The following is a 24,543-nucleotide window of genomic DNA, read 5'->3' as shown; positions in this document are numbered from 1 at the left end:
CTCTCTCTCTCTCTATCCCTCTGCTTATCTATATCTTTCCCATTTGTGAAGAAACTTCGTTATCAGGTCCAATCAGACCATAGGCCTTTTTCACATATTGAAGACGTTCAAGGATTACCTTTGACGACTTCCCTGCCATCTCCTCGCTTGGAATCTTTCCCATTTCACTTTTAGCACATTCTAAAAGTGACTGTTGGGCTTCATTGCGTACATTGAGAACAAGACAGGCCCACAAAGCTTGCACCAATGTTACACCATCCAACGCATCACGATGAGAAGATAAGAGTTGTGTACAGATGTGAACAAGTTCATCGCTTCTCTCTTGCACAGCAGCGAAACTGGCAAGAACACCTGCCGCATCTGCCGGACTAACATATCCACCCTGCTTCACAATGGATACAAAGCGGGATGCAAGCAAGGGAAATAATTCACCGTCAAAAAGATCAAAACAACCAAGTGCATTCAATGTGAGATGAATCTCATCAGCACGAAAATCAGTTGCCACTTTACATGCACGTTCTGCAAGTGCACCGAAAAGATCTTCCGCTAACACATTAGCACGGCAAAAAGCATCACATGTCTTGGCAATAGATGTAGGATCAAACGTATTCCCAACTGCTGCTATACGCTCACCACAAGCAGTAAAAAGTGGAGATGAGGCTCTTCCTGCCTTTACCAGGCAACCAACAAGGGACGCCATAAGGGGTGCTGGCAGTTCAGGTAATTCTTTTATCAACCGCTGCTCCAAAACTGTAAATAATTCTTCATCCACAAATCCAACTTCAGCGAATGCGTCAAGAATTGTTACTGGTACCAATGGAGGTCCTTGTGAAGACTGTCTTACAGCTTGATCTCGTAAAACGAGAAAAAGATCTCTGTGAAAAAATTTAACACGAGCCAAAGCATGTGCTACATTGGCTATGTGTGCAATAAAAGTCCGAGGGTCTTTCATAACAACAGCTGCCTGATTACATAGGGCTTGATAAAGCTCCTCATGTTGAACTTGGGCACGGCCGTATGCATTTATAAGTACAGCACAAGAAACAGTATCTACTGTTGGAGCTCGTTTAATAAGAAAGCGAATATACGTAAATAAAACTTCATAAAGATAGGGTGAACGTAATACTAGGCAAGAGTGAACAATTCTTGCTAGAGACGGTACATCCATTACCTCTACTGCTCCAGGTGAAAGAGAGCGTTCTACTATGGCAGCAAATGGTTGACCTTTGTTAGGAGAAATTCGCAGTTGTGTAGCAGCGTGACATACTGTAGAAGCTACAGCAGGTGTCCATGCTGTTTTGATATCATCAAGAGTTTCGGATTCAAATAATTGACGTCCATGCAAGAGAAGTTCCTGTTTTCGCTCAGACGCCCCTAACTGTTGGTGTACCTTTTCAACAGAAGAAACAAATGATTCTGTGGACATGGATCGTATCCAAACGGCATGCCGTACTGCTGCACTCGTTAAACCACGACGCCACATGATTTCCCTTTTACTGTGGCAGCGTACCCGCAAAGAAACAAATTACACCACCTTATTAATAGTAGTAATAATTGAGAATAAAAACATGATACAAAAACAAAAAATAAAAATAACAAAAAAAAAAAAAAAGAATTAGATCCAAATAATCACTTTCAAAAACCATAAATACATATACACATACATACAAACGCAAACCCATACATGGGAACTCTCATACACTGTCATTCATGGTACAGTCGCTCTATAAAGGCGAAACAAAGAACAATAATAACAATAATAACAGTGGTAATAATAATAATAATAATAATAATAATAATAATAATAATAATAATAATAGTCAATAGAAATACACTCTATTCAGCTGTTAGGAAAGTAAACAGCAACAAGAAGAATAACAATAACAATAACAATAACAACAAAATAAAAGTACAGTCAAGACGTTAGTGCGAAATGCCCAATACACGTCTTTTGAAGAAGAAAGTCACACGTATATTGGTTTTCTTCCTTCTTTCATTCAGCCATAATATATCCGTTAGCTTTCATTCATTCTTTCTTTCTCCCTTTCCTTCTTTTCTTTTCTTTTTTTATTATCCACTCCTTTCTTTCTTTCTTTCTTTTTGTATTCGCTCACTCACATCTCCGATATCATGTGTCGTTCATTATATGATACCTACCCGTTTTAAGTACTCTCTAGTCTCGTAACTTCCATAACCATCACTCTGTGAGTCATATCCAACAACAGATGTATTTGTCTCACCGTATTCCTCATTACCAACACGATCTCGTTGACTACTTCCAGTATTCCAGTCCTTGTTATGCTCTGACTTCTCATTTTTAGTTACAGTAGAAGTCTCAAGATTAGATTGAGAACGTTGTGGGTGTTCCACCTTTCTATTGTCCAGTACGATACGTTGCTGTCGATGAGTATGAGGACCTACATTCCTAGAAGAAGACATATTCTGCGATTCTTGTTCAGTATGGAAAGATGATGATAATGAAGGATGAAGCGTAGGTCTAATAGAGGGTTTGGAGTCTTCTAATGATGCGCTAATGTTTGCACTTGCACTATAGCCTGTACCAGCCGAAACAGAACCTACAGCTGATCGGTTTGGTGTTGGTAATTTACCCCGCAAAGAGGATAGAAGTGGATTTTCCCCCCGGCTTCCATGAATGACACTACTGTGACGCGATCCCGCCGCTGGATCCCACGGGGCCGCGGAGTCCATAGAGTGATTCATGAGACTATGACGAGAGGCATCGGAATCCTCGCGGGGTGGGGTGCAGGAGCGTGATACTTCTTTTACTTGAGATGCATTCTCCAAATGATGATCTGTAGTGCTCTCAGGGTTACGCTGGTCACTTCTCGTTTCAAATGGAGTGGAATTCACTGTATTTCTCGTTTGATGAACTGAAGTGTTTGTTTGCACTGGGGCAGATGTAGTCGTAGTGGCATTTGTGGAAGGACTCGGATCATTTACACTACTACTACTACCGTACACTGGCACCGCAACGGAAGGTGTGGGGAGTCCAGTCATGGTCATATTCAACTGTTGTATCGATAATGCGATGGACTGCAGCTGAAACTGCATGGCCTGTTGTTGTTGGTAGAGTAGATGCAGCATGAGACGATCCTCCTGTGTGAAGGTGGCGCCGCCCAATGTACTTTCATTAGGTCGTTCTGCAGAGTGAAATAAACTGCGCGGACCAAATGCGGTCATGGGAGATGTGAAGAGATTTGGTACCCCAGTCGAAAAGGTAGTCGACATCTCAGAGAAAGAGAATAAAGAAACAAAACAAACAGAGGGATCTATTTGGCCAATATACTATCGGGGAAGCGCAACAGGGTCCCTGGAAACAATGAATAATAATAATATTTTTTTTAAAAAAAAGATAAAAGAATGAGAAAGGAAGATTCATATGAATGGAAATTGCTGAAGGAAGCAAATAAAGAGAGAGACACATTATTTTTCTTTTTAAATAAAAAAAGAAAATAATAATAATAATAATAATAATAATAATAATAATAATAATAATAATAATAATAATAATAATAATAATTGTATGAAAAGGATATCATCGCTAATTCTCACCCATATTCTCTATCCCTTTCTTTTTCTCACTCCTTCACTCGCTCATTTTTTTTTTTCCTCAATTTCTCCACTTCATATCATCCTTTTTTTTTTTTTTTTTTTTTTTTTTTTTTTAATAGCAGTCATATGCAGAGATAATTGAGAACAACGTAGGCCAAGCAAAAACGATTAATAATAATCATAATAGTAATAATAAAATATCAAGTAGGAATAGCAATAACGGCAGAAAGGGCTGATGCAAGAAAAAGTTGGTGCAACGATGGCATATAAAGCAAAGATTTAAAAAAAAAAAAAAAGAGACATAGCAAAGAGAATGCACGAGAATCATCAGAAGAAAGAAAAAAAAAAAACTCAACAAAGGTTATGTGTGTATATGTATGTGTGTATGTACTCCTCTCATAAACAGTTTCATGACGGTAGTGAATGAATAAAATCCTTTGAATCAATCATACTGGTAGAGAGCAGTGTAACACGTGCTTCAATTTTCTCTGTATATGGCTCATCCGAAACACCACTTCCAGAGACATCACCACCTCCAACTAATCGTGTCATATTTTTTCCTAAATTCATTAATGATTCCACATTATTTTGAACCTGACCTTGATTAATTTGATATAAAAGCATAGCTTCAGAATACGTTACACCTCCGACCATCACAACGATAATATCTTTCGCACGAATTGTGGGTACTGTAGAGGTTGGAATAGGAGAATTGGACACTTCCTGAACAGGATAGTTTTGTTCTGAGAGAGTACCATTATATACTCGATTAATAAGTTTCCTCATAAGAGGAACGTGTTGAGTTAAAACGTTTTGAACATCTTTTCCAAACTGTCCAACAGCTTTGGCAACAACTTTTAACATATGTCCTGTGGAGGAACGAAACAATTCATGCATTCGCTTATCCGCTCCTCCATACTCCAATACACGATCAATTAAAGATATTCGTTCAGGTGGACAATTACGTTTTCCCAGTACATCCCTGAGCTGTGGAATAATATTTCCACTTGTTTTCTCATATCGAAGTGCATAGAGCATTACCATGCGTAGGGCATCTTCAATATCTGTCTTTGGATCTTGTACAATTTCCATCATTTGTCTAGAATGTTCCGCTACATTATTAGAAGCCAACATTTCCTGTTCTAAAACGGATAAACGAGTCAAATTACGTCCATTTACTTCAGTTACCAATTGACTTGCAATAGCACAGTGTCGTGTCACCTGCATAGATTGTTTTCGTGCTTCTGGAAATCGATTCATAAAATTTTTGATTTCATCAAGGGAAACGTTATTCCTATCAAAATTATTAAGTGCTTTATACGCCTTTACCAACTCACTTACGGCAATACATACTTGACCATAATCATTATAACGATGTTGCGCATAAAAAGGATCCGTATGTGCAGTGAGGACATGTACACATTCATCTGGTTTGGCGTCAGGGTCATCTACGGTGACTTCATTACCACGTTGAAATCCAATGATTTCATGTATCATGGCTTCATATGTCCATGGAGTTACTAAGGCCGTAACGGGATCGTCCATTCTATCCAAAATAACCAAAACAGAATCCTTCGCTTTAAGATCAGGAAAAGATTGATGAACTGTCTTCATTTTTTCAGCCAGAAGTTTTGCCAATTTTTCTGTAACTTTGTTTTGCCCACGATAACGAATAGCGGGACGGCGGTTTGTCATAAGCATTAAACTTACAATGCTCTCTGTCATGCGTTCAAAAGAGGCAGTATCCCATTGTGTGTATGTAATGGGATTTACAACTGGACTAACAACCGAACGCAAAGATGCAGGTTTTAATTGTGTAATAGTAACATACTCTGTTAAGGGCATAGAGTCCAAGTAAACTTCATTAATAGAACTCACAAGATTTAAGATATCCGCATTTGCAAGTGATTGCACAATATTTGACTCCAATAAGTGTGAAAAATGAAGTGAGTAGGAGGCAAAATTTCCTTCTGCTAATACTTGATACACAGAAGCTAAAGAAGTTGGTGTGGCTCGACAAAATATAATACACCGAAAGTGTTTCATTGGATAATAATCTCTGTTACTTAACATATCCACAAGTACCACGTTGTGTTGAAGAAGTTGATGTTGTGAGTATACCACTGATAAGATATTACGTGTCGCATCATCGCAAAGGAGAACTTTAAGACCATCCTGTTCATCAAGAATGCGGTCAATGTACGCCCATGCTTGTTCAATGCAATTCAAACGTGCTCGCGCAGGTTTGGACATTGGTTTTAAAAAGTGAAGATACAGACACACACTAAACTAGGAATAACTACCAGACTGATTAAAGGGGGAAAAACAATCAAATAAAATTTAGAGTTAAACATAAAGAAACACAAAAAATTAAATATATATACATACAAAAATTTTATTATAAAAGAAAAGAAAAAAACCAAGAATTATTATATTTAACACATTCAAGTAAGAAAAAAAAAAAAAAAACGAAAAGGAAACATAATTTATTCTGCTTATCAGATCAAATGTTTTAATTAAGTAGTATACACGCAAACACTTGAAAAACACAAATAGAGTACCTGCATTGTCACTCAGTTCTCAATTTCTTGATAGTCTGGGCAGCTGAATTTTCATCGTCCTGTGCTAAGACGTTATTCGCCACTTTACTATCTACAGTAGTATCAACACCAAGAGAATTACAATGATCCTCAGGAATAGATGAAACCAACTCCATACCGGATACACTACGGAACATTTCTAGTTCCTCAACGGGTATATCAAATATTTTTGCAATGTCTTCGTAGCAGTTTCCATTTTGCTGAACATCTTTCATCAAATGCTTCAGTGAAGTAATACAAGGTATACTTCGTGTGAGATGATACTTGACAAAACCAAAAGGTGTTCGGTACTTCACATAATACCGTATCAATTCCCTGTATAAATCCATCCAAGATGCGGAATCTAATGGAGTTTCAGAAAGTTCACCTGTAGAAACATTATATTCCTTCATAGGATGTTTCAAAGAAAAGACCGACATATCCCACATTGCGTGTCGTGCTATCATTACAGCATCAAAACCAAACTGTATCATCTTCTGTGCACCATCTTCACGGGATATAACAGATCCATTAAGAACAAAACACATTTCCTTCAATAAAGGATGACTACGAAGTAACTTGACAGTTGCGGCAGCTCGATCATAGTATGGAGGTGTGTCAGATGATTGATCTACCGTGCGGGCATGAAGAGTAATAGCATGAACACGCTTAGGACCCACTCGCTCCATAATATCAATGAGCATCTGCGCCGTTTCTTCTGCTGTTTCCCGCAGTCGTATCTTAAAACTCAACGCCACACGACTCCCGCGGGCGGCCACGCGGTCGTCTGCATTCACTGTTGAGTCTATCGCCACGAGAATAGCCGCCGCCCGCTCTGCATCTCGCATCAATGCAGCGCCCATCCCGTTCTCCACACTGAACTTCTTTGGACATCCCATGTTCACATCAATTCCATCAACATGCTCGCATAACAGACACGCCGCCTGTGCACCTATAGAAGGATTCGACACCCCCAACTGCACCACAACAAGGGGACGGTCCTTCGTGTGGTCTGCGCCCAATCGCTGCAGTGTGCTGAACACAACACTTCGCTTCCATCCTTTCTTAAAAGGTTCATATGTTACAAACTCGACGACTGGGCCCACACTCTCATCATATACGCGTATCTCACGACGGCAGCGTACCAACTTGGCCGCCACAGTTTCTTCAGAGAAGACAACATCAGCTCCCTGCGCAGCGCAAAATACACGGAATCCCAAGTTACAAATGCGGACCATCGGGGCAAGAATGGTCTTCCCTTGATAAAGTGACATACTCACTCACACCTCCAAGGAGTCATATATGTATATATAGATAGAAAGAAAAAAAAAAAGAAGGAGAAACAGAAAAGCCAACAAAAAAAACAATGGAGTTGTTAAAATAGAATTATTTTTTTTTTTCACATTTTGGAATTAAAAAAAAAAAAAAACATATCCAAACAATCAGTAAATTGTTTCACAGGAAATTAATAAACACCCTTAAGGAACAAAAAAAAAAACCCTTCAGGCTAAACTCCCTAGCTCGACCTTAACTACTAACACCAGCTGTTTTTTTTTCTTTTTTGTTTCTTTAATTCTACTAATGAAAGGCCAAGCATTTTTCTTTTTACGCAAACCTTTCTGCTATAACTCCAATACCATACACTAAACAACCTTTGTAACCACAGACTAATAAATTCTAATACGCCTACTCAGCATTCAGGTAAACTGCAAACTCATGGAAGTCACGATCAAACTCAGCCTCGATTTCAGCAAACGTGTACGCCGGACCCTCATCTGCAGCAGGTTCATCTGTCCAGTCAGGGTGCATCACCAACCATGGACGGTTGTGAATGTAAAACCACTGTTGGCACATTGGACACTTATTCTTTGTGTAACCCTTCATCATCATATAATAGTTGGATTGTGGCACGTGAGGTGCGCAGTTACCAAAACACAGTACAATTTGATGATCACCAGGATTACCCACAGCTTCAATACGAATAGGACGTTCTTCGCTACCAATTGGTGGTTCATACAGATGGTTAACGGCAACATACGGTCGCTCATTCCACTCTTCACGATCGTGCTCCTCGAGAATAAGAGTGTCATCGGCCTCAAAGAAATGCCACACCTTAGCAGGCTCTTGCCAGTAAAGACGTCCGGCACCCGTCACCACATCATCATAGACAGGAAGCGCCTGATCCATCAATTTACTCATGAAGGGGCTCTTGCGCCATGCATCAGGTGGTTGCTGAAGCTCATTCAGGTTGTGTGGCTGTACAGGGTATGGTTTATCCTGATATGGAGTGGGTCCTGTGCCACCTCCTGAAAACAGGAGACGAGAAGCCGCCAAAAAGGAAAGAGGAGTCTTGCGCAACATGTCTATAAAATATTACTCTTTCTTTTGTACAGGAAGATAATGGTATGTATTTTATTATTAAAAAGAAAAAAAAACAGGATAATAATGTTTTTTTTTTTTTTCAGTTATTTGATTCGGTAAGAAATAAAAATAGAAAAGAGTAAGGAAGACACATGTTAAGATTACAGACATCATGACACGTTCACAGTAACAGTTACCAGATAAAATCTTTCAATCATATTGATACTAATTCACCAAGAAGGTGGGGGAAAAATATATCTTTTTGTTTTTTTCTTCTATTTCTCCTTCTTGTATTCAAGTACAACAACACGTGAGAATCATGCGACTGCAAAAGAAGCCACCGGAGGGGAGGAGTCAAAGAAAAGAGCATGCAATCAATTGCCATTGAAAAGACTGCAAAAAAAAAAAAATGGAAATAGAGGGAACGAAAAACCAACAAAAAAAAAATCCTCAACGCAAAAAAAAAAGGATTTTAACGTACATTATTTTGTGCTGACGAACACCAAATTACAAGTTCAAATAAATGAATAAGGAAAATTTTTTCAAAATAAAAATAGGACTTTATACGCAAAGGAAAAAACGCCCACAAATACAGAATATATATATATATATATATATATATATATATATATATATGGGAATATATAGAATAGTAGATATATGCACACTTTTTAGTGGTCTAACAATGATGTCGCATTCTTTCCTATAGAGACATGCCTCTATTAAGCTTCTTCGTTTTCTTTTTTTTTTTTTGATTTGTGACTCCCAGCAAAAAAAAAAATCTATTAAAACAGATATCACAGAGAGATTGGCCTAATCTAGGCCCTACCAAAGGCCTGCAGCATACCCAAACTGGTTGTGTTATCATTAATAATTTTGGGTTTCCCTCCTCCGGCACTTCCATAACCAGAGAAACGTTCTCCACCACCACCAAAGGCACTCCCATAAGTCCGTCTTGCTGGAGTTTGTCTCATCACAGGTTGTGCTCTCGGAATACTTGTTTCAATTGGTTCTCTTGTACGTTGTTCCCGCATTCGCATTCCCTTTTGATGTCTTGCCACAGCGGGTGGTAGACGCTGTTGGTTTACTGGATAAGCCGCCGGAGCCTTTACGGTAGGCTCTCCCCACATTGCCTGACTAGAATTACGTGCTCTACGGGCAGCCCGCATCGCCTCAATAAATTCACGGTGCTGTTCACGCCAGTGTGTTCGAGGAATACCGCTGGAAATTTGTGAACCACCAGAAGTATGTTTCATATTTTTTTTCTTTTTACTGTACGACATTTTAAATGAATCAATTCCTCCATCATTTTCAACGGCACGTTGTTTACTACTGTCGAAGACTTTTCGTTTCATGGTGCCTTTACACACACTTTCATGATATGCGATGCGATCAAAAAGAAATTTTCTTCCACAATGAGAACAAGGGTGTAAATTTGCATTATCTCCTGAATAATCTGGTATATCATTGATATTGGATTGTTGACGTAGTGATCTTGCCCCAATCACACCGTTGCCACATGCAGACTCTGTCATTAAATGTTTTCCACCTTGGTAAGGTTCAGGGTTTAAACTCGGCATAACTGGCATAGGTCCAATAGGATTTAGCCTCCACCGTTTTATCGCTTTTTCGTAACATTGTGGAATATGAATGTTGAGAGACGCTGTGCCAAATCCCTGTTTACACAAGGGACAGGTTCGAAAACGCGGAGGCATTCTGTGTTTGTGTGTATGTGTGTGTAAATTTGCAATGTAATCGGATTTTGGTTTAATTTATTTTATATATAATATAATATATATATATACGTATATATTCACTGAACTTACACTGTTTCTGACGTTCTTTAGTATAGGGGTTCGCATAAAGAAAAGGGAAAAAAATAACTTGAACAAGAAGATGAAATTGTTTTTTTTCTTTTTTTTTAAGACACAATCTTAGAGAAAAAAAAAAAAAAACATAAAACGTTCCCTTCCCTCAGAGGGTGAAGGAACAAGTAACTAGAAATAGAGAAAGCAATTATTACCCTATTTCACACAGACACACATAAAGGAAAATATTCACCATATATATATATATATACATATATATATATATATATATATATATATATATATAAGAGGGCGTAAGATCTTCTATTAGTATTATACCAAAAAAAAAAAAAAATTGTATCTGTTAAAGACGTCCAACATAGACCAAAAAAGCATCTGATATCACGATGCCTTTCTCACAATAACCACGAAATCACATCTTTGGCACGTAAGCATCACATACCAAGTTAAAGAGAACCAATTGACGTTATGACAGAACTCCATAATTCAACAATGCAGAGAGAATATGATACAGGTGCTAGACTCCACAGCCTAATTCCAGTCACTCAAAAAAAAAAGAATATGAGAAACTACTAAAACCTGAACGTAAATCCCGGTTGACGAAAACCTGATTGGGCATCAGAAAAACCAAATCCCCCTTGATGTGCACCACGAGGGAATGAAAAACCACCAAATCCGCCTCCAAACATCATATTCATCATTTCTGCATCAAAGTTTGAAAACTGAGCCTCACTAGCCCCTTCAACTGCGTTGTCAAGTTGTCCATTGTCATACATACGTTTTTTCTTTGGATCTGAAAGAATAGAAAAGGCTTCTCCAACTTCTTTAAACATTTTTTCAGCATGAAGTCTTTCTTCTTCACTCGCGTTCGCCCACTTGTCAGGATGCCATTGTAAGCATGCTTTTTTGTATGCACGTTTAATAGAAGATTCATCTCCTTCATTAGGTGAAAGACCAAGTATTTTATAATAATCTTTTCGCTTCGCTCTCTTAGCGTTTGCCTTAATACGATTAAGTTCTCTACTGTAAGAATCATCCATTTCAGCTGCTCTTTGAATGTCTCTTACAGCATCGTCATAGTTTTCAAGTGCCTCTTGTATGCGTCCTCGGCGTGCGTAAAGTTTAGCACTATCCATACCATTTGCAATAGCAAAATCACAGTCTAATAAGGCACTTGAGTATTCTTTTAATTCCATCTTGGCAGCAGCCTGGTTTCCTCTTAAGGTAGCCACCATTCTCAAATTAGAAGGATCCATGTCAATGGCCGCAGCGTATGCTTCAATGGCATCCTTATATCGTTTTTCTTTAAAAGCACTGTTACCATTTTCCTTTTGTGATTCAATAACACGTATTTTTTTAAGTAACGCACTAATCTTTAAATTATCTGGATCAAGTCCCAATGTCTGCCGAAGAATCGTCTGTGCAGTTTTAAATCCGTCCTGACCACGGTAATAACTTGCTAACGCGCGCACATACAAGTATGCGGGGTCACTTTGGTGTGTCAGTGCGAATGGCATGAGGGCACGTGTGACTTCATCCGGGTGCCGTGGGGCGCGCGCCTCTGCTAGAAGAAACGCCACGGGGGCGCACTCCGGGAAGGCGTGGGCGGTGGGGCCGAGTGCCTGCGCGGCGGCGTCGGGCTGCCGCTCGCTGAGGAGGCGGCGGGCGGTTTCTGTGGCCTTCGCGGCGGCGACCGCCCCGTCGTGAAGTTCGCGGAGGTGGCGGATGTCCTCCGTGGGGGCACTAGCGGCCTCAAGGGCCTTGACGCCCGCCAACAGCCGCCGGGCAGCCTCGTCGAAGCGGCCAAGATTGCAGAGGGCGTTGTGGAGGCGGAAGTACGCCTTTGCAAATGTCGGGTCGATGGCAATGGCCGCCTCCGCATCACGCGCAGCCTCTGAAAAGGAACGTTTCTTTATGTAAGCCGCACTACGATTGGAAAAGAGCGCAACCTCCTGTGGATTGACCTCAATAGCCTTGGTGTAGAGATCAATGGCAGCGTCAAAATCACCATTCTTAAAGGCCTTGTTTCCCTCCTCACGAAGCTCACTCCCCTGAAGAGTGCTTTCACTTTCTTCGTTTTGCACAGCTTTACTCATTCGTCAGAAAAATGAGTTTGGTTCCGTGTTTTTTTTTCCTAATTAATTTGCTGACGTATTCTCCTTTATACTGGCCTAAAGCTTATATATATAATATATATACACCTCTTTTAAGTGATTATTGAACACTGATGCTACAGCTACGTGTTACCGTGGGGAAGGCACCCAAAAGAAAGGCACAAAAAAAAAAGGAAGCTTGCTGAGACACATATCACATATGTAAAAGAAAAAGAAAAAAAAAGGAAGAGAAAAAGATGGATATATTAAAATAGATTGGCATTGTTTACCATTTCCTCAATTACCCCACCATATTAACACAATGGTACCCATGTAAATTTGTCTTTAAGAGAAGCAAAGTATAACATCCAATCAAAAGGTAGAGTGAACAAGTACATAATATCACAAGCATACAACAATTCACATCACCTAACCATTTTTTTTTTTTTTTCTTGTTGTTACGCAGTGTAAGAAACACAGCCATTAAACTTTTATTTCAGCAGTTGTACATGACCGCTTTACTGTGTTCTCCCACTCTTTTTCTTTATTTCTCTTTCGCTGCTCCTCCAAAGCTTTTTACATATCATTCCTCTCCAGTTACGATGGAAGGAGGAAACTCTCTCCACTCCTCTCTCCTATGTAGTCCATCACCATGGATACGAAGGAACATATCTGAAATGACAAAAAAAAAACGCCTCCACATTACAGGTAGCAGTAATGACTACACCTGTCTAAGGATAATGCGGACAAGTTTTTTCCTCTTTTCAACACCAATACACATATTTCACTTCTTAATCTTACTGTAGATTAAAAAAAAAAAAACTATCGGTGGATACACAAAACCTCCTTCCCACTCAAAAGAGGGATATGGAAGAAGCCTCGGACAACTTCGGATGTGCACGAAGCTTACTGGAACAGAGGTACAGAAGAGAAGATAAAATAGGCAATTAAAAAAAAAAAAAAAAAAGATATAGATATAGATATAGATATATATACCGATGTCTTACTCTCTCAACGCTTCGTAACCGTATAACCACCTTTATATAAAATATCTCACTGCACAAATACGTGGTAGAATCATCATCAATTATACGAATCGATATTATCTCGTGGTAGTAAAAAAAAGGTCATGTAATATATCTTTTTTGGCTCGAACGACTACATCACAACATAAGTCATTGACTGCAAAAGAAACCCCAAAAGTCATAGCACCAATTGACCATCCAAAAGGCATTCTTCTGTATAAAGAAGCATAAAAACCAGGCTTCATAAATATATTTTTAAGATCTCCAAGCTTCGAATAGACAATTTGTTCAACTTGTCTTCGGCGTTTGGCCACATTAAGGGGATATGTAACGACTTGACCAGCAAGTCCGGCAAACATACCTGCGAAAAGACGTTCAGTAAAGGAATCACAGTGATATTTTTCTTTTATATATTCGTATGTTGCGAAACCTATACCTGCAAAAGGACCTATACCCATAATTGCAAGAGGACAACCTTTCCATAGAGAACGTACTCCTTTCTCCTTTGCCATATCACGAAGTACCCAATAATATGATTGAGAATATAAAGGAAGTGTATTTGTAGCAGCCTTGGTGCGCACAAGATCAAGTGGATATACGATAGCTGTTGCCAACGCTGCAGCTGATCCACCAGCCAGAAAATTAGTAGCAGGTGTAGGTGTATGTGAATATAAAAGGCGCTCAGAAACTGTTTGAAAAACATCAAACAAACAATAAGTAAGAGCACCATATGGAACTACTCTCATCATTGTAATTCCACCACTCTGCCACATATTTGGACTTTCAACTATCATATTACCCATTAAGGCAATACCTTGACGTCCAAAAGCATGTGGAGCAGAAACACTCATACCCACCTGATACATAATCTTTAAACGATCTAATGGTACAGTCCAAAATTTTGCTACACCAGCAGCGACTCCACCACATACAAAGGCTTCAGGTATTGATAATAGACTTTCGTGATGAGAATGTTGAACAATTTGTTCATTATATTCTCGCATACGTCGTTTAATAATATCATTCACCGTAAATCCTGTTGCAACTGCTATAGGTCCTTTAATCCAATTCATTTGAAGACCTTTATATAATCCTTGAGCAAGACCTTCTTCCTTATAAATACTCCTAAGGGCGTGAAAAACACCACGGTATCGACCAGGAGATACTTGCATACGCCTACGAACGATATCCAATGGATAGGTAGCAGATTGAGCAACAAGACCAGCAAAACCACCTGCTACCATACGTTCATGTACTGTAATTGATTTCTCTGAAGGGAGATTGTGCCATCGAGTAATATAACTTTTTAAAGTTTCAAAAACGGCAAAACTACAACCTGCATATGGCATAATACCTACAAGAGTGGGGACTAAACCAGAATAAAGCGCACGCCAACCATGCGTATTAACAATCATCTTATATGCAATACGGTAACTAGGGACTTGATCATGTATACAACTATGAAAAGCTAATTTCGCTCGCATTAAGTCAAAGGGATAGGTGCAAGCTGTTGCTGTTGCTCCTGCAAGAGAACCACTTAAAAAACGTATCGTTACAACTAAACTTTCTTCTTCAGTTCCATCAGCTCGTTTGCAATTTACAAGACGACGCAATGCTCGATTGTAGTAATCAAAAGTTGCAAAAGTAATAGCAGAATAAGGAACTACCCGCATCATCATCGCACCATGTCCAATCCAAAGACCTAAGATCCCATGTTCTCTCACAGTATCTAGACCTAATTTGATTGCATTTATAATACTAAATCTTCGACCCGAATCAACTTGAAAAATAATCTTCACCCTATCACCTGGGGCTATTACCGTCTTACTGACAGCCCCAGCAACTCCACCTGCTGCAAAATCTTCCAAGAAATGCACAACGCTCTGAGCGAAGCGATGTTTACGACTCACTTCCTCATTATCGGTAATAACACCATCTCCCACAAGACGCCCAAACTCCAAATTTTGCTGGCTTAACGATGCGAATAATTTCTGGTTTTCTTCACAAAAGCGAATCCACTGCTCTTCTGAGAGACCACCTACATTCTCTTCATCAAAACGCTCCACAAGCTCACGAAGTTTATCCTCTGAAAGAGAAACTAATGGTGCTATCTGTTTCACAATAACTTCTGTAGAAACATAAGATGATACAGTTTTTGAAGTATCCGAGGTTAGTTTTTCATTAATATCCTTAACTAGCATTTAATGTTAAACCAATCAACTACAGTAAACACACACAGAGAAAAAAAAAAGAGGGGGGGGGGGGACTCAAATCGATTTATAACTCTAACGTCGCTGTTATAGTGAGAATATCACAGCCACAATAAAGTAGCTTTCTCTCTTTCTTTCTCTCTCTATTTTTTTTTAATTATTATTTCGTCTTAATACGCTCCAAGATCCAGTTCTCCGTTGTTGTTGCTCTTTTTTTTTTTTCACCCCTTTGTTCCTCTTCAACCAAAGAAAAAAAAGAAAGAAAGAAAGAAAAAAAAAAGAATGTAATCTAAGAAAAACTTAAAAAAAAAAAAAAAAAACCTGGGATCTATGAGGATTTCAAGAAATATAGCATATTTATTTTCTCTTCTGCCTTATTTAAAAATAGTACACATCAAGTTCCAGTTAAAAATGTATTACATAGCGTACCACATCTCACGCATTCAAACACCTTCTTCGTCTCCTGACTAAGGAATAAATATATACTTTCAAAGGTAAGAAAGTAGTATCAACTGTGATGACAAATGTCACATTTTTTGTTTTCCGCAAGAAAAGCGATACAACCTATTCTTGACTGACTTCTTTCACTCTCTCTCTCTCTCTCTCATAAGAAAGAAGGAAAAGGGGTAAGGATATATAAAAATAAAAAAAAAAAAAGGACTCAATAGAAACAACATTCCTCTGCGCCCAACTACTCAGCCATAATAATAATGATAAAATCATAAATGCATTCTTATTCCACTTGATCTAGCTTGTCACGTTTTCGTACATAAGAATCAAGTTCAGCCTTGATAGAATGAAATTCTTCTGTGTAATCACGACCTTCTAGACGATAAAGTCGCAATTGCTCTTCAGCTTCATCATACAAGGCTTTTACACGAGCCAATTCTCTACGCATTTTTTTAAGCTCAATTTGATTAGAACATTCTTCTTCTGATAATGTAACATTACTTGATATACTACGCTGCCAACAACTATGCATATTTGCAACATACGCATCAACTTCACGCAAAGTAGGAACTACAGAAAGTCCTTGAGCTAATGCTTTTTGAGATGTCAATCGAGGCAACACTTCTCGTCTAATCATTAGTGGAGGCTCGTATTCTTCTATTTTTTTCCAATAAGCAGTTTCAGATGATGCATCAACTCCATGAGGTGTTTCAGTAACAAAGGTCTGTCGATCTCGTGTAGTTTTTTCACGAGAAATAGAAATTTTCTTTTGTGGTTCAAAAGGAGCTAAAATATGTTGTGTTACAGGGTCATAAAAATTTTTTACCCAATCCATTTGTGGGAAACGTGACATTAATCCACCAATTAATTGTGAAGTTGTAAGAAGAATCCCTTCATCTGAACCATCAAATCCCGCACTTCCTTGACATTTATTCTCTACATGAACAACAGCTACAGCATCTGAAGAAGGATCACGGAGAAACACTGGAAAAATAAGCAAACTTGAAGTAGTACGTGTTGTATCCATAATTTGTTGATTTAAAGCAATTCCACTACCTAAAACTTCAGCGTCAAGAGATCCTAAACACCTGTGACGAACTAACTGTGGTGGAAAAGAAAGTTTTGCGCTGCAATTTGCAATAGAGATCATTTCATCATCTTTGCGAATAAAAATATGAGAAGTAGAAGCCTTCAATAATCTTGTCGCACCTTCAAGAATATTATACAATGTACAAGCTAAACAACGTGAAACCTCTTTTGAAACTGCTAAATATCCCTGTGGAACTTTATCCCTGGGCACTGGAAACGCACTAATACTTGAGGGTTTCGTAACTACAGGTTTTCTTTTTTGCACTGTATACATTTGCCCCGGAGACTGTCTTAATTGTGGAATCAGTTCGGGTAAACCATCAGCTCGTCTAGGACGTTCCTTTTCTGTCGAATCCTTTGGAATTAGTTTCCCCTCACTACAAATATTAGCAATAAGATCAGTAGCACGACGCATTCTATCAGTCAAAGGTGTCACTTGATCGGGACGCAGTGGATGATCACCTTTTGAAAGAGTGTCAAGAACATCTGCAAGAAGTCTCAATTCTTCCAACTGTTCATTAAGAGTTGAGGTCATAACCCTTTTTTTTTTTTGTTCTTGTCTTGTATTACTATTATTATTTTTATTCTGAACACACTCCTTTACTCACACACAGACCAGAAAAAAAAAAAAAAAAAAAAAATTTTTTTTTTTTTTGTTTTAGTTTTCTTTTCTTTTCTCCTCCCACAAGGAAAGAAGAAGAAAAATACTAACAAATAAACAGATGTAAGAGGGACGGAAGCATATACTTTTGACAGTTGAAGGGAAAAAAAAAAACAAGTAAAAAAAGATAAAAATAAATAATGATGCGCCCAATACTTATCTAAGAGATTCTTGGTTTTCATTTTCTCAATAGAAAAAATGTTTTCTTTCGCTACATACTTGTACTTGTGCACGCTAACATTCACATTCAACCCTATGAAAAAAAAGCAGGTTTAAACTGAGCTATAATTATAGTCATATTATCGCATCCTACTCCTTGTGCCCTCGGAGCCAGACATTTATCTAGTACCATTTCACAAACCAGACCAATATCACCGTCAGTTTCTTTTAAACCTTTTTTAATGAGGTCACAGGCATCTTGATTAGAAAGAACATCCCATACACCATCACAAGCAATAACAATAAAATCATCATCCGGTGATGATTTTAATTGAACTATATCTGGTAAAGCTGTAACCATTTGCTCATCCCAAGGAAGTTCAACATTTTCTTTAAAGTCAAAATCACCAATTGCTCGGCTAAGAGCAAGAGTACCATTTACACGTTGACATTGAACAGTTCCTCCTGCTTTTTCTATCCTTTCCTTTTCAATAGCAACTGAGGGTTTATGATCAGTACTTAAGGGAATAGCTTTGGTTCCTCGACATAAAACAGCTCGGCTATCACCAGCATTAGCACAGACAATTTCACCTTTAGACAACAGTACACATATAACAGCAGTTCCGCCTTCTGAGCGAAGTGCAGGCATTTCCGAGAGTTTTGAATCCAAAGATCTAAAAGATTCCTTGAATGCTTCTTCGTATTTTCCCTCCCGGTATTGTGGTGCGGACATAAGTTCATCAAGAAGATGTCCACTACAATATTTCGCAATTTTATGTCCATTATGTCCATCAAATACACCAAAAAATGCATGATGTTTATTTCCATCAAGATTCAGCTGAGCCACATGGGCATCTTCCATCGATTTTCGCCAACCTTGCATCCCACAACATCCTACTCGTAGATGAGATGTTTCAAAGGTGCTGGTGTGTTTTTCCGTCACGGGTTTGGACAGTGTATCGCCCATTTCCTTTCTTACAAATGAGAAAAAAAAAAAAATAAAAACAAAGAAATACATTCATTGAGAAAAAAAAATTCATTATTTATGGGAAAAAAAAGAAAAAAAAAAGGAACCCATCAAATATTGAAAAACAAAAATAGAAATATATATATATATATATATATATATATACAGCAAAAATTTTTTTTCGTTTACTCTGCAAAAAAAAAAAAAACTTAAGATCACCAAAGGGGAAAAAAGGAAAAAAAAACAACAATAAAAAAACTAGTCTTCATCTGAAAAATCCTGCAGTTCATGAAATCTTCCAAGAGCACCAGAAAGAGTGGTTGACTGACCCCGATCACTTAATTTAGAAGTAAATCCCACAAATACAGCCTGATCTTCTCTAGACACAGTAACAAGAGGTTGTTTCTGAATGGCCGCATTGTCAGCAGCGGGTTCAAAATACTGCTGATCCCTTGCATGAGTTATCTCGACAGAAAAAGGAGCCTTTTCATGACGAATTCTGTCAGTAGTAGGGAGCCCAGTGAAAAAAGGATGTCGTATAATTTCTTCAAAACCGTAACGATCTTCAGGTCCTGCAATCAAATGAGAAATTAAATCAACAGCTTCAGGTGATATAGATTCTGATCCCTGAGGAAACTCCAGGTATTGTTTAAAATGAACAATTTTCTTTGCCGTTCCAGTTCGACTATCATTAAAGAAAGGTGGATAACCGCAAAGCATTTCATATAAAATTATACCAACACTCCACCAATCGCAAGAATAACTATACCCTTGTCCAAGAAGAACTTCAGGTGCAATATAAGCAGGAGATCCAACTGTAGAAAAAAACAATACTCTCCTTTCTTTCTTATCTTTAAACCGTTTTGTAATGTCAACACCATCTTCTTCTACTTCTTCAAAATTGGATCGGCACAAATCATCTAGCCATTGTGGATCCCTTTTCGATAATCCAAAATCAGCTAGTTTTATATGACCATCCCGATCAATAAGAATATTGTCTGGCTTTACATCTCTATGAACATATCCCATTTTGTGTAGAGAGTTCAAAGCCAAAACCAACTCCATTATATAAAACTTTGCTGTACTTTCAGAAAATATATCATGTCGGATAAGCCAAGAAATCATATCACCTCCAGAACAATATTCAGTAACTATATATAAAAAATCAGGATCCTGAAAAGTTACTACTAGATCAGTAATCCATGGAGAACTTACTTTTTTAAGCCTAGATTTAGCATCTGATAAAAGGTCACGTTCTGTATGAATATTAAGAGTTTGTTGTCTCTGTACAATCAAATCTTTCCGAATTTTTTTCATCGCATAAATTAAATCAGGTTCATCTGGTCTCCAGCACTGGTATACCTCAGCAAACGAACCTCTACCTATTATATCGCCAATAGTAAATTCATCAGCAGTATGTTTTTTCTGTCGAGCATGTGAGTGTTCTATCGCAAAGGTTTTTTTATCCCGCATCATTCCAAGAACATAATATTCCCCGGTATATTTTTTCGCCACGACAACCTTCTCATCGGTTCCCACCTTGGATTTCCCTTCCTCCGACATTATTTACTGTGTTCTTCAACAAGCTTCTCAATAGACGCTTTTGAGGAGAAGAAAAAGAAAAAAAAAGAAAAAGAAAGAAAAAGAAAAAAAAGAGCATAGAAAACAAATATACATATATTTATATACAAAATAAAATGCACCACAATATATAAATTTATATAACTACAAAAGAATTTCTTGCAAAAAAAAAAAAAATAGTAATAAATAAAAAGGATATCCATGCTTACTAGCGATATTGATTATTTCATAGCAATTTTTTCAACTTTCGCTGCTTAGCCTTCTTTGTATTAACTGCGGTAGATTTTTGAGCTTCACGTCGTTTGGAATGTCGTACTTTCAAACTCTCTTTGAGTTCTTTTTGAACACTTGGATTTGCCCAATCCAAGAAAGAAGCTTTTCTCATATGTGATGGAAGGTGCATAAGCCTAACACTTGAACCCTTTATAAAAACACGACATTCTACAGAAAGTGATGAATCGCGATGTTGACACCGAACATCGCTTAGTTCAACATCCCCATTATCCATATCAAATCTGGAAAGCTTACCCATGTACATAGAGCCTTCAACCGTTTCCACCTTAACAAAAAGCCCTGTAGCGTCAAGAACAGCAAAAGAAGGGGTATCTCGACCCTCCGTCATTCTAGTTTTTTTTTTTTTGTTTGTATTTCGCCTAAGACCTTTGTTACCTTTAAGAGGAAAAATAAGAATAAAGATAAATAGCTCACACAAAAAAGAAAAAAAAAAAACGGACATAGAAGATTGAAGACCGCCGCTGGTCGCACTATAGGGCAGGGCAAAGAAAATAAAAAGGGTGTCATATGATACACAAAAAAATTCCTCAGCATTCCAGTCCAAAAAATAAAAATTAAAATAAATAAATTAAAAAAAATTTTTTTTTTAAACGTCACGTCTCTTCTCCCAATAGAGCAAGCGAAAATATCTTTTCATATATATATAAATATATTATTATTATTATTATTATTATTATTATTATTATTATTATTTACTGTTGTTATTTTTTTTATTTGCTTTTATTGCTGTTATTTATTATCATTATTCTTTTTAACATTTGTTCCTTTTTTTTTTTATTTTTACCGCGGCACGCTCGAAACACAGATGTCCCAAAGAATCTCGCAAATGGCGGGGAACGAATTTGTTTAGCTACCCAGGCCCGCCCCGGCAGCGAAATCCAATTTCAACCACGGGAAAGTATAACTGTTACTATTTCTTGGAGCCTTCGCCCCACCAGAGCGGAATTCGAAGAATGGTAAAGTATGCCAAAAAAAAAAAAATAATAATAACAATATAATAATGATAAATAAATAAAAAACAACGCTGCCGAGAAGGCCCCGGTGCGTTCCCCAGGAACTTCTCGAATAAAACTTTTTTTTTTTTTTTTCCCAGTGCGGAACGGCTGGTCCCCGCTAATGCTCGACGCTTTTCACTTGCAAACCGTAACGCCCCTCAGAAGGAAACGCCGTTCGACCACGGCCCGCTTCGCCAGAGAATGCGAGGAAATGGGTCGTGAAATCGCCTTTTGGTGGTGATGTGCCCGAAAGTGCTGCCATTACCAAGAACGCTCGTGTCAAAATAAAGTTTTTGTTTTTTTAATTTAATTTTTTTTTTTTTTTTTTTTTGGGGGGGGGGGGGGGGCGTTGACGCCCTCGAACTTCTCCTACTTGATTTTTGTTTCCTTTAATGGATTCAATCAACCGAACCCGACGTTGCGAAAAGGAAAATAAAAGGAAAAACAAAAATACACTCTGAGATCTTTGGGCGGCGGCGGGCGGCGATCGTCAAAATTGTTTTTGTGATGGTGGTGGCCGGTTTGCCCGTTACTGTTGGCGTTGGCGTTGGCGGCGGTGGCGCGTTCTCCGTCCTTGCATTTTTAACGTGGGGGGCGGTCTCGCCCGACCGCGGTTCCGGCGGGCCCACGCGCCGTGGCTCATAATTTTATTTTATTTTTTTGGTTGCCCGTGTGCGTTTGTATTGTGTTTTTATCGGTTGTTTATTTACATTTGTTTTTCTTTATTTTTTTTATTTTTTTTATTTTGGTTTTTTTGGCGCGGCGCGTTTTTAGTAAAGAATAGGATTACCGGCGGTGGTTGGTAAGTTTTCTTTATTTTATTACGTAGAATGTCTTCAACTTCTTCTTCTGCTTCTGAAGGATCTGGAGAAGTGGTTTACCGTGATAGTACGGAATTACTTTACGCAGAAGTGGTAGTGTCTCTGGCAACTGCTGTTGGTCTCATCGTTTTGACGGTAATTCAACTTCTTTACCGTACTACACGTCGAGCACGACGATTATGGAGAGGTGAAAATCAAGTTAGATTTGATGGGGTTCATTTTTTAAACAAAAGTGAAGGAAACATTGGTAGAAAAATTATTGAAAGTGGTTTAAAAGAACATGAAAATAAAGAATTTAGGCCGCCTTCTGTTATTTTACCTGCAATTATTTCTAATGAACGAGATGCTAGGGCTGATTGCCTACTAATGCTTCACGAGATAAGAAAAATATTTTACAAACAATACGGTAATTGTGCTAATCTTATGTCAATGCGCTGTTGCTTATCATGTGTAGAAGGTGTTTTGCCTTTAGCTCAAACGGAAGATTTTTTGCGTGTTTTTGAATCAGTCTTATTTGGTCAGCATCGAGTAGATGGAAATGCAGATATTGTTTCCAATGATGATATTAAATTTATGCATGCTTTTTTCCACAATACAATATTAAAGGAAATTCAATAATTTGTACTATCAGATGTATATTTTAAGAAAAAAAAAAGAACTCTGTATTTTTATTTATTGCTACAACTAGGTTAAATAAAAAATTTTTCCTAGCAATACCAGAACATTTGAATTTTCTACTACGTTGTATTTTTTTTTTATTTTATTTTTTCTTTTTATTAAAAAAAAAAACATTTCTGTGTTTGATATCGTAGTTTTTTTTTTTTCTGTTTGTGTTTTCTTTTATATGTGTATATAGTTTATTTTCCAAGTAAATGAGCGTCACGGTCAAGCTATCAAATGGTACTCAAAAGACCATTGAAATTCCGGATTTGGGCATAACTGTTGCAAAGTTTAAAGAAATGGCTGCAGCTGCTACTGAAATTCCAGCTGAAGAGCAAAGAGTTGTACTACGAGGCAGGGTTTTAAAGGATGGAGATATTCTTTCTGCTGTGGGTATGGAACACGGACAGGCACTTCATATTGTAAGAGGAAAAAGTACTGCTAAAGCTACTACTTCATCTACAACTACACAATCTACAGCAGAATCATCAGGACAACAAACAAGTTCTAATTCACAGACCAGATCTGAGGGCAATAACCCATATATGAGTTTAGCTGGTAGCCAACCTCCAACTGGTGGGGCTCCAATGAACAGTTTTATGAACCCTGGATTAGGATTTCAAATGTCTCCTGAACATACGGTACAAATGTTACAAAATCCTGTTTTTTCTCAATATGTTCAAGAAATGATGGGAAATCCACAACTTATGCAACAACTTATGCAGGGAATGTCCTCGGGACAAACAGATAATTCACATATGGGTATGCAATCTGTTTTAAATAATCCTGTTCTTCTACAACATACGATGCAATTAATGAGTAATCCAGCATTTATGCAACAAATGATGCAAATGATGAACAGTGGGTCACCTGGTCAGAATTCTCCTTTTTTGGGTCAAACAAATACTCAGTTACCTAATCCACTTATGAGTGCTGGATTTCCTTCCCAACAGGGTGATCCTCGAGTTATTTATCAATCTCAGCTTCAACAATTAAGGGAAATGGGATTTCCAAATGAAGAAGCTAATCTTGCAGCCTTGCAACAAGCCCAGGGTAATCTCGATTTTGCCATTGAAAGACTCCTTAACGCGTAATAAACGCGTAAAATGTTTCTATATGTAGGGATTCTTCTTTCATTTCTTCTTTTTCAAGAAAAAAAAAAAGTATATTAGGCTTTAATTGTTTTCTTTTTTTTT

At 38.0% G+C, this 24,543-nt stretch overlaps 14 protein-coding genes across 14 annotated transcripts; 2 read left to right on the top strand and 12 right to left on the bottom strand.

Moving 5' to 3' along the window:
- Nucleotides 1-28: 28 nt before the first annotated feature.
- On the bottom strand, nt 29-1,483 carry TM35_000024940 (uncharacterized protein; the record flags this gene model as incomplete). Its single annotated transcript, XM_029021812.1, has 1 exon — nt 29-1,483. One exon carries the CDS (start codon nt 1,481-1,483, stop codon nt 29-31), a length of 1,455 nt encoding a protein of 484 aa, XP_028887234.1.
- Nucleotides 1,484-2,142: 659 nt separating this feature from the next.
- On the bottom strand, nt 2,143-3,249 carry TM35_000024930 (uncharacterized protein; the record flags this gene model as incomplete). Its single annotated transcript, XM_029021811.1, has 1 exon — nt 2,143-3,249. The coding sequence occupies one exon, from the start codon at nt 3,247-3,249 to the stop codon at nt 2,143-2,145; it is 1,107 nt and encodes a 368-aa protein (XP_028887233.1).
- A 732-nt stretch (nt 3,250-3,981) lies between these two features.
- On the bottom strand, nt 3,982-5,826 carry TM35_000024920 (putative vacuolar protein sorting-associated protein; the record flags this gene model as incomplete). The annotated part of the gene is made up of 1 exon (XM_029021810.1): nt 3,982-5,826. The coding sequence occupies one exon, from the start codon at nt 5,824-5,826 to the stop codon at nt 3,982-3,984; it is 1,845 nt and encodes a 614-aa protein (XP_028887232.1).
- A 316-nt stretch (nt 5,827-6,142) lies between these two features.
- On the bottom strand, nt 6,143-7,426 carry TM35_000024910 (putative dihydrouridine synthase; the record flags this gene model as incomplete). Its single annotated transcript, XM_029021809.1, has 1 exon — nt 6,143-7,426. One exon carries the CDS (start codon nt 7,424-7,426, stop codon nt 6,143-6,145), a length of 1,284 nt encoding a protein of 427 aa, XP_028887231.1.
- Nucleotides 7,427-7,838: 412 nt separating this feature from the next.
- TM35_000024900 (uncharacterized protein) lies at nt 7,839-8,513 on the bottom strand (the record flags this gene model as incomplete). Its single annotated transcript, XM_029021808.1, has 1 exon — nt 7,839-8,513. The coding sequence occupies one exon, from the start codon at nt 8,511-8,513 to the stop codon at nt 7,839-7,841; it is 675 nt and encodes a 224-aa protein (XP_028887230.1).
- Nucleotides 8,514-9,331: 818 nt separating this feature from the next.
- TM35_000024890 (uncharacterized protein) lies at nt 9,332-10,228 on the bottom strand (the record flags this gene model as incomplete). The annotated part of the gene is made up of 1 exon (XM_029021807.1): nt 9,332-10,228. One exon carries the CDS (start codon nt 10,226-10,228, stop codon nt 9,332-9,334), a length of 897 nt encoding a protein of 298 aa, XP_028887229.1.
- A 686-nt stretch (nt 10,229-10,914) lies between these two features.
- Nucleotides 10,915-12,438, bottom strand: TM35_000024880 (putative TPR-repeat-containing chaperone protein DNAJ; the record flags this gene model as incomplete). Its single annotated transcript, XM_029021806.1, has 1 exon — nt 10,915-12,438. The coding sequence occupies one exon, from the start codon at nt 12,436-12,438 to the stop codon at nt 10,915-10,917; it is 1,524 nt and encodes a 507-aa protein (XP_028887228.1).
- Nucleotides 12,439-13,537: 1,099 nt separating this feature from the next.
- TM35_000024870 (putative mitochondrial carrier protein) lies at nt 13,538-15,661 on the bottom strand (the record flags this gene model as incomplete). The annotated part of the gene is made up of 1 exon (XM_029021805.1): nt 13,538-15,661. The coding sequence occupies one exon, from the start codon at nt 15,659-15,661 to the stop codon at nt 13,538-13,540; it is 2,124 nt and encodes a 707-aa protein (XP_028887227.1).
- A 742-nt stretch (nt 15,662-16,403) lies between these two features.
- Nucleotides 16,404-17,744, bottom strand: TM35_000024860 (uncharacterized protein; the record flags this gene model as incomplete). Its single annotated transcript, XM_029021804.1, has 1 exon — nt 16,404-17,744. The coding sequence occupies one exon, from the start codon at nt 17,742-17,744 to the stop codon at nt 16,404-16,406; it is 1,341 nt and encodes a 446-aa protein (XP_028887226.1).
- A 379-nt stretch (nt 17,745-18,123) lies between these two features.
- On the bottom strand, nt 18,124-18,996 carry TM35_000024850 (putative protein phosphatase 2C; the record flags this gene model as incomplete). Its single annotated transcript, XM_029021803.1, has 1 exon — nt 18,124-18,996. One exon carries the CDS (start codon nt 18,994-18,996, stop codon nt 18,124-18,126), a length of 873 nt encoding a protein of 290 aa, XP_028887225.1.
- A 258-nt stretch (nt 18,997-19,254) lies between these two features.
- Nucleotides 19,255-20,559, bottom strand: TM35_000024840 (putative serine/threonine protein kinase; the record flags this gene model as incomplete). Its single annotated transcript, XM_029021802.1, has 1 exon — nt 19,255-20,559. One exon carries the CDS (start codon nt 20,557-20,559, stop codon nt 19,255-19,257), a length of 1,305 nt encoding a protein of 434 aa, XP_028887224.1.
- Nucleotides 20,560-20,803: 244 nt separating this feature from the next.
- On the bottom strand, nt 20,804-21,199 carry TM35_000024830 (putative small nuclear ribonucleoprotein; the record flags this gene model as incomplete). Its single annotated transcript, XM_029021801.1, has 1 exon — nt 20,804-21,199. The coding sequence occupies one exon, from the start codon at nt 21,197-21,199 to the stop codon at nt 20,804-20,806; it is 396 nt and encodes a 131-aa protein (XP_028887223.1).
- A 1,497-nt stretch (nt 21,200-22,696) lies between these two features.
- Nucleotides 22,697-23,305, top strand: TM35_000024820 (uncharacterized protein; the record flags this gene model as incomplete). The annotated part of the gene is made up of 1 exon (XM_029021800.1): nt 22,697-23,305. The coding sequence occupies one exon, from the start codon at nt 22,697-22,699 to the stop codon at nt 23,303-23,305; it is 609 nt and encodes a 202-aa protein (XP_028887222.1).
- A 254-nt stretch (nt 23,306-23,559) lies between these two features.
- Nucleotides 23,560-24,441, top strand: TM35_000024810 (ubiquitin-like protein; the record flags this gene model as incomplete). Its single annotated transcript, XM_029021799.1, has 1 exon — nt 23,560-24,441. One exon carries the CDS (start codon nt 23,560-23,562, stop codon nt 24,439-24,441), a length of 882 nt encoding a protein of 293 aa, XP_028887221.1.
- Between the last annotated feature and the right edge of the window lie 102 nt (nt 24,442-24,543).

Source organism: Trypanosoma theileri (assembly GCF_002087225.1).
Source record: "Trypanosoma theileri isolate Edinburgh chromosome Unknown TM35_Tth_2_V1, whole genome shotgun sequence".
NCBI classification, from domain to species: domain Eukaryota; phylum Euglenozoa; class Kinetoplastea; order Trypanosomatida; family Trypanosomatidae; genus Trypanosoma; species Trypanosoma theileri.
Note: the sequence above shows the minus strand (reverse complement) of the source record. Positions and strands in the feature narration are given on the sequence as shown.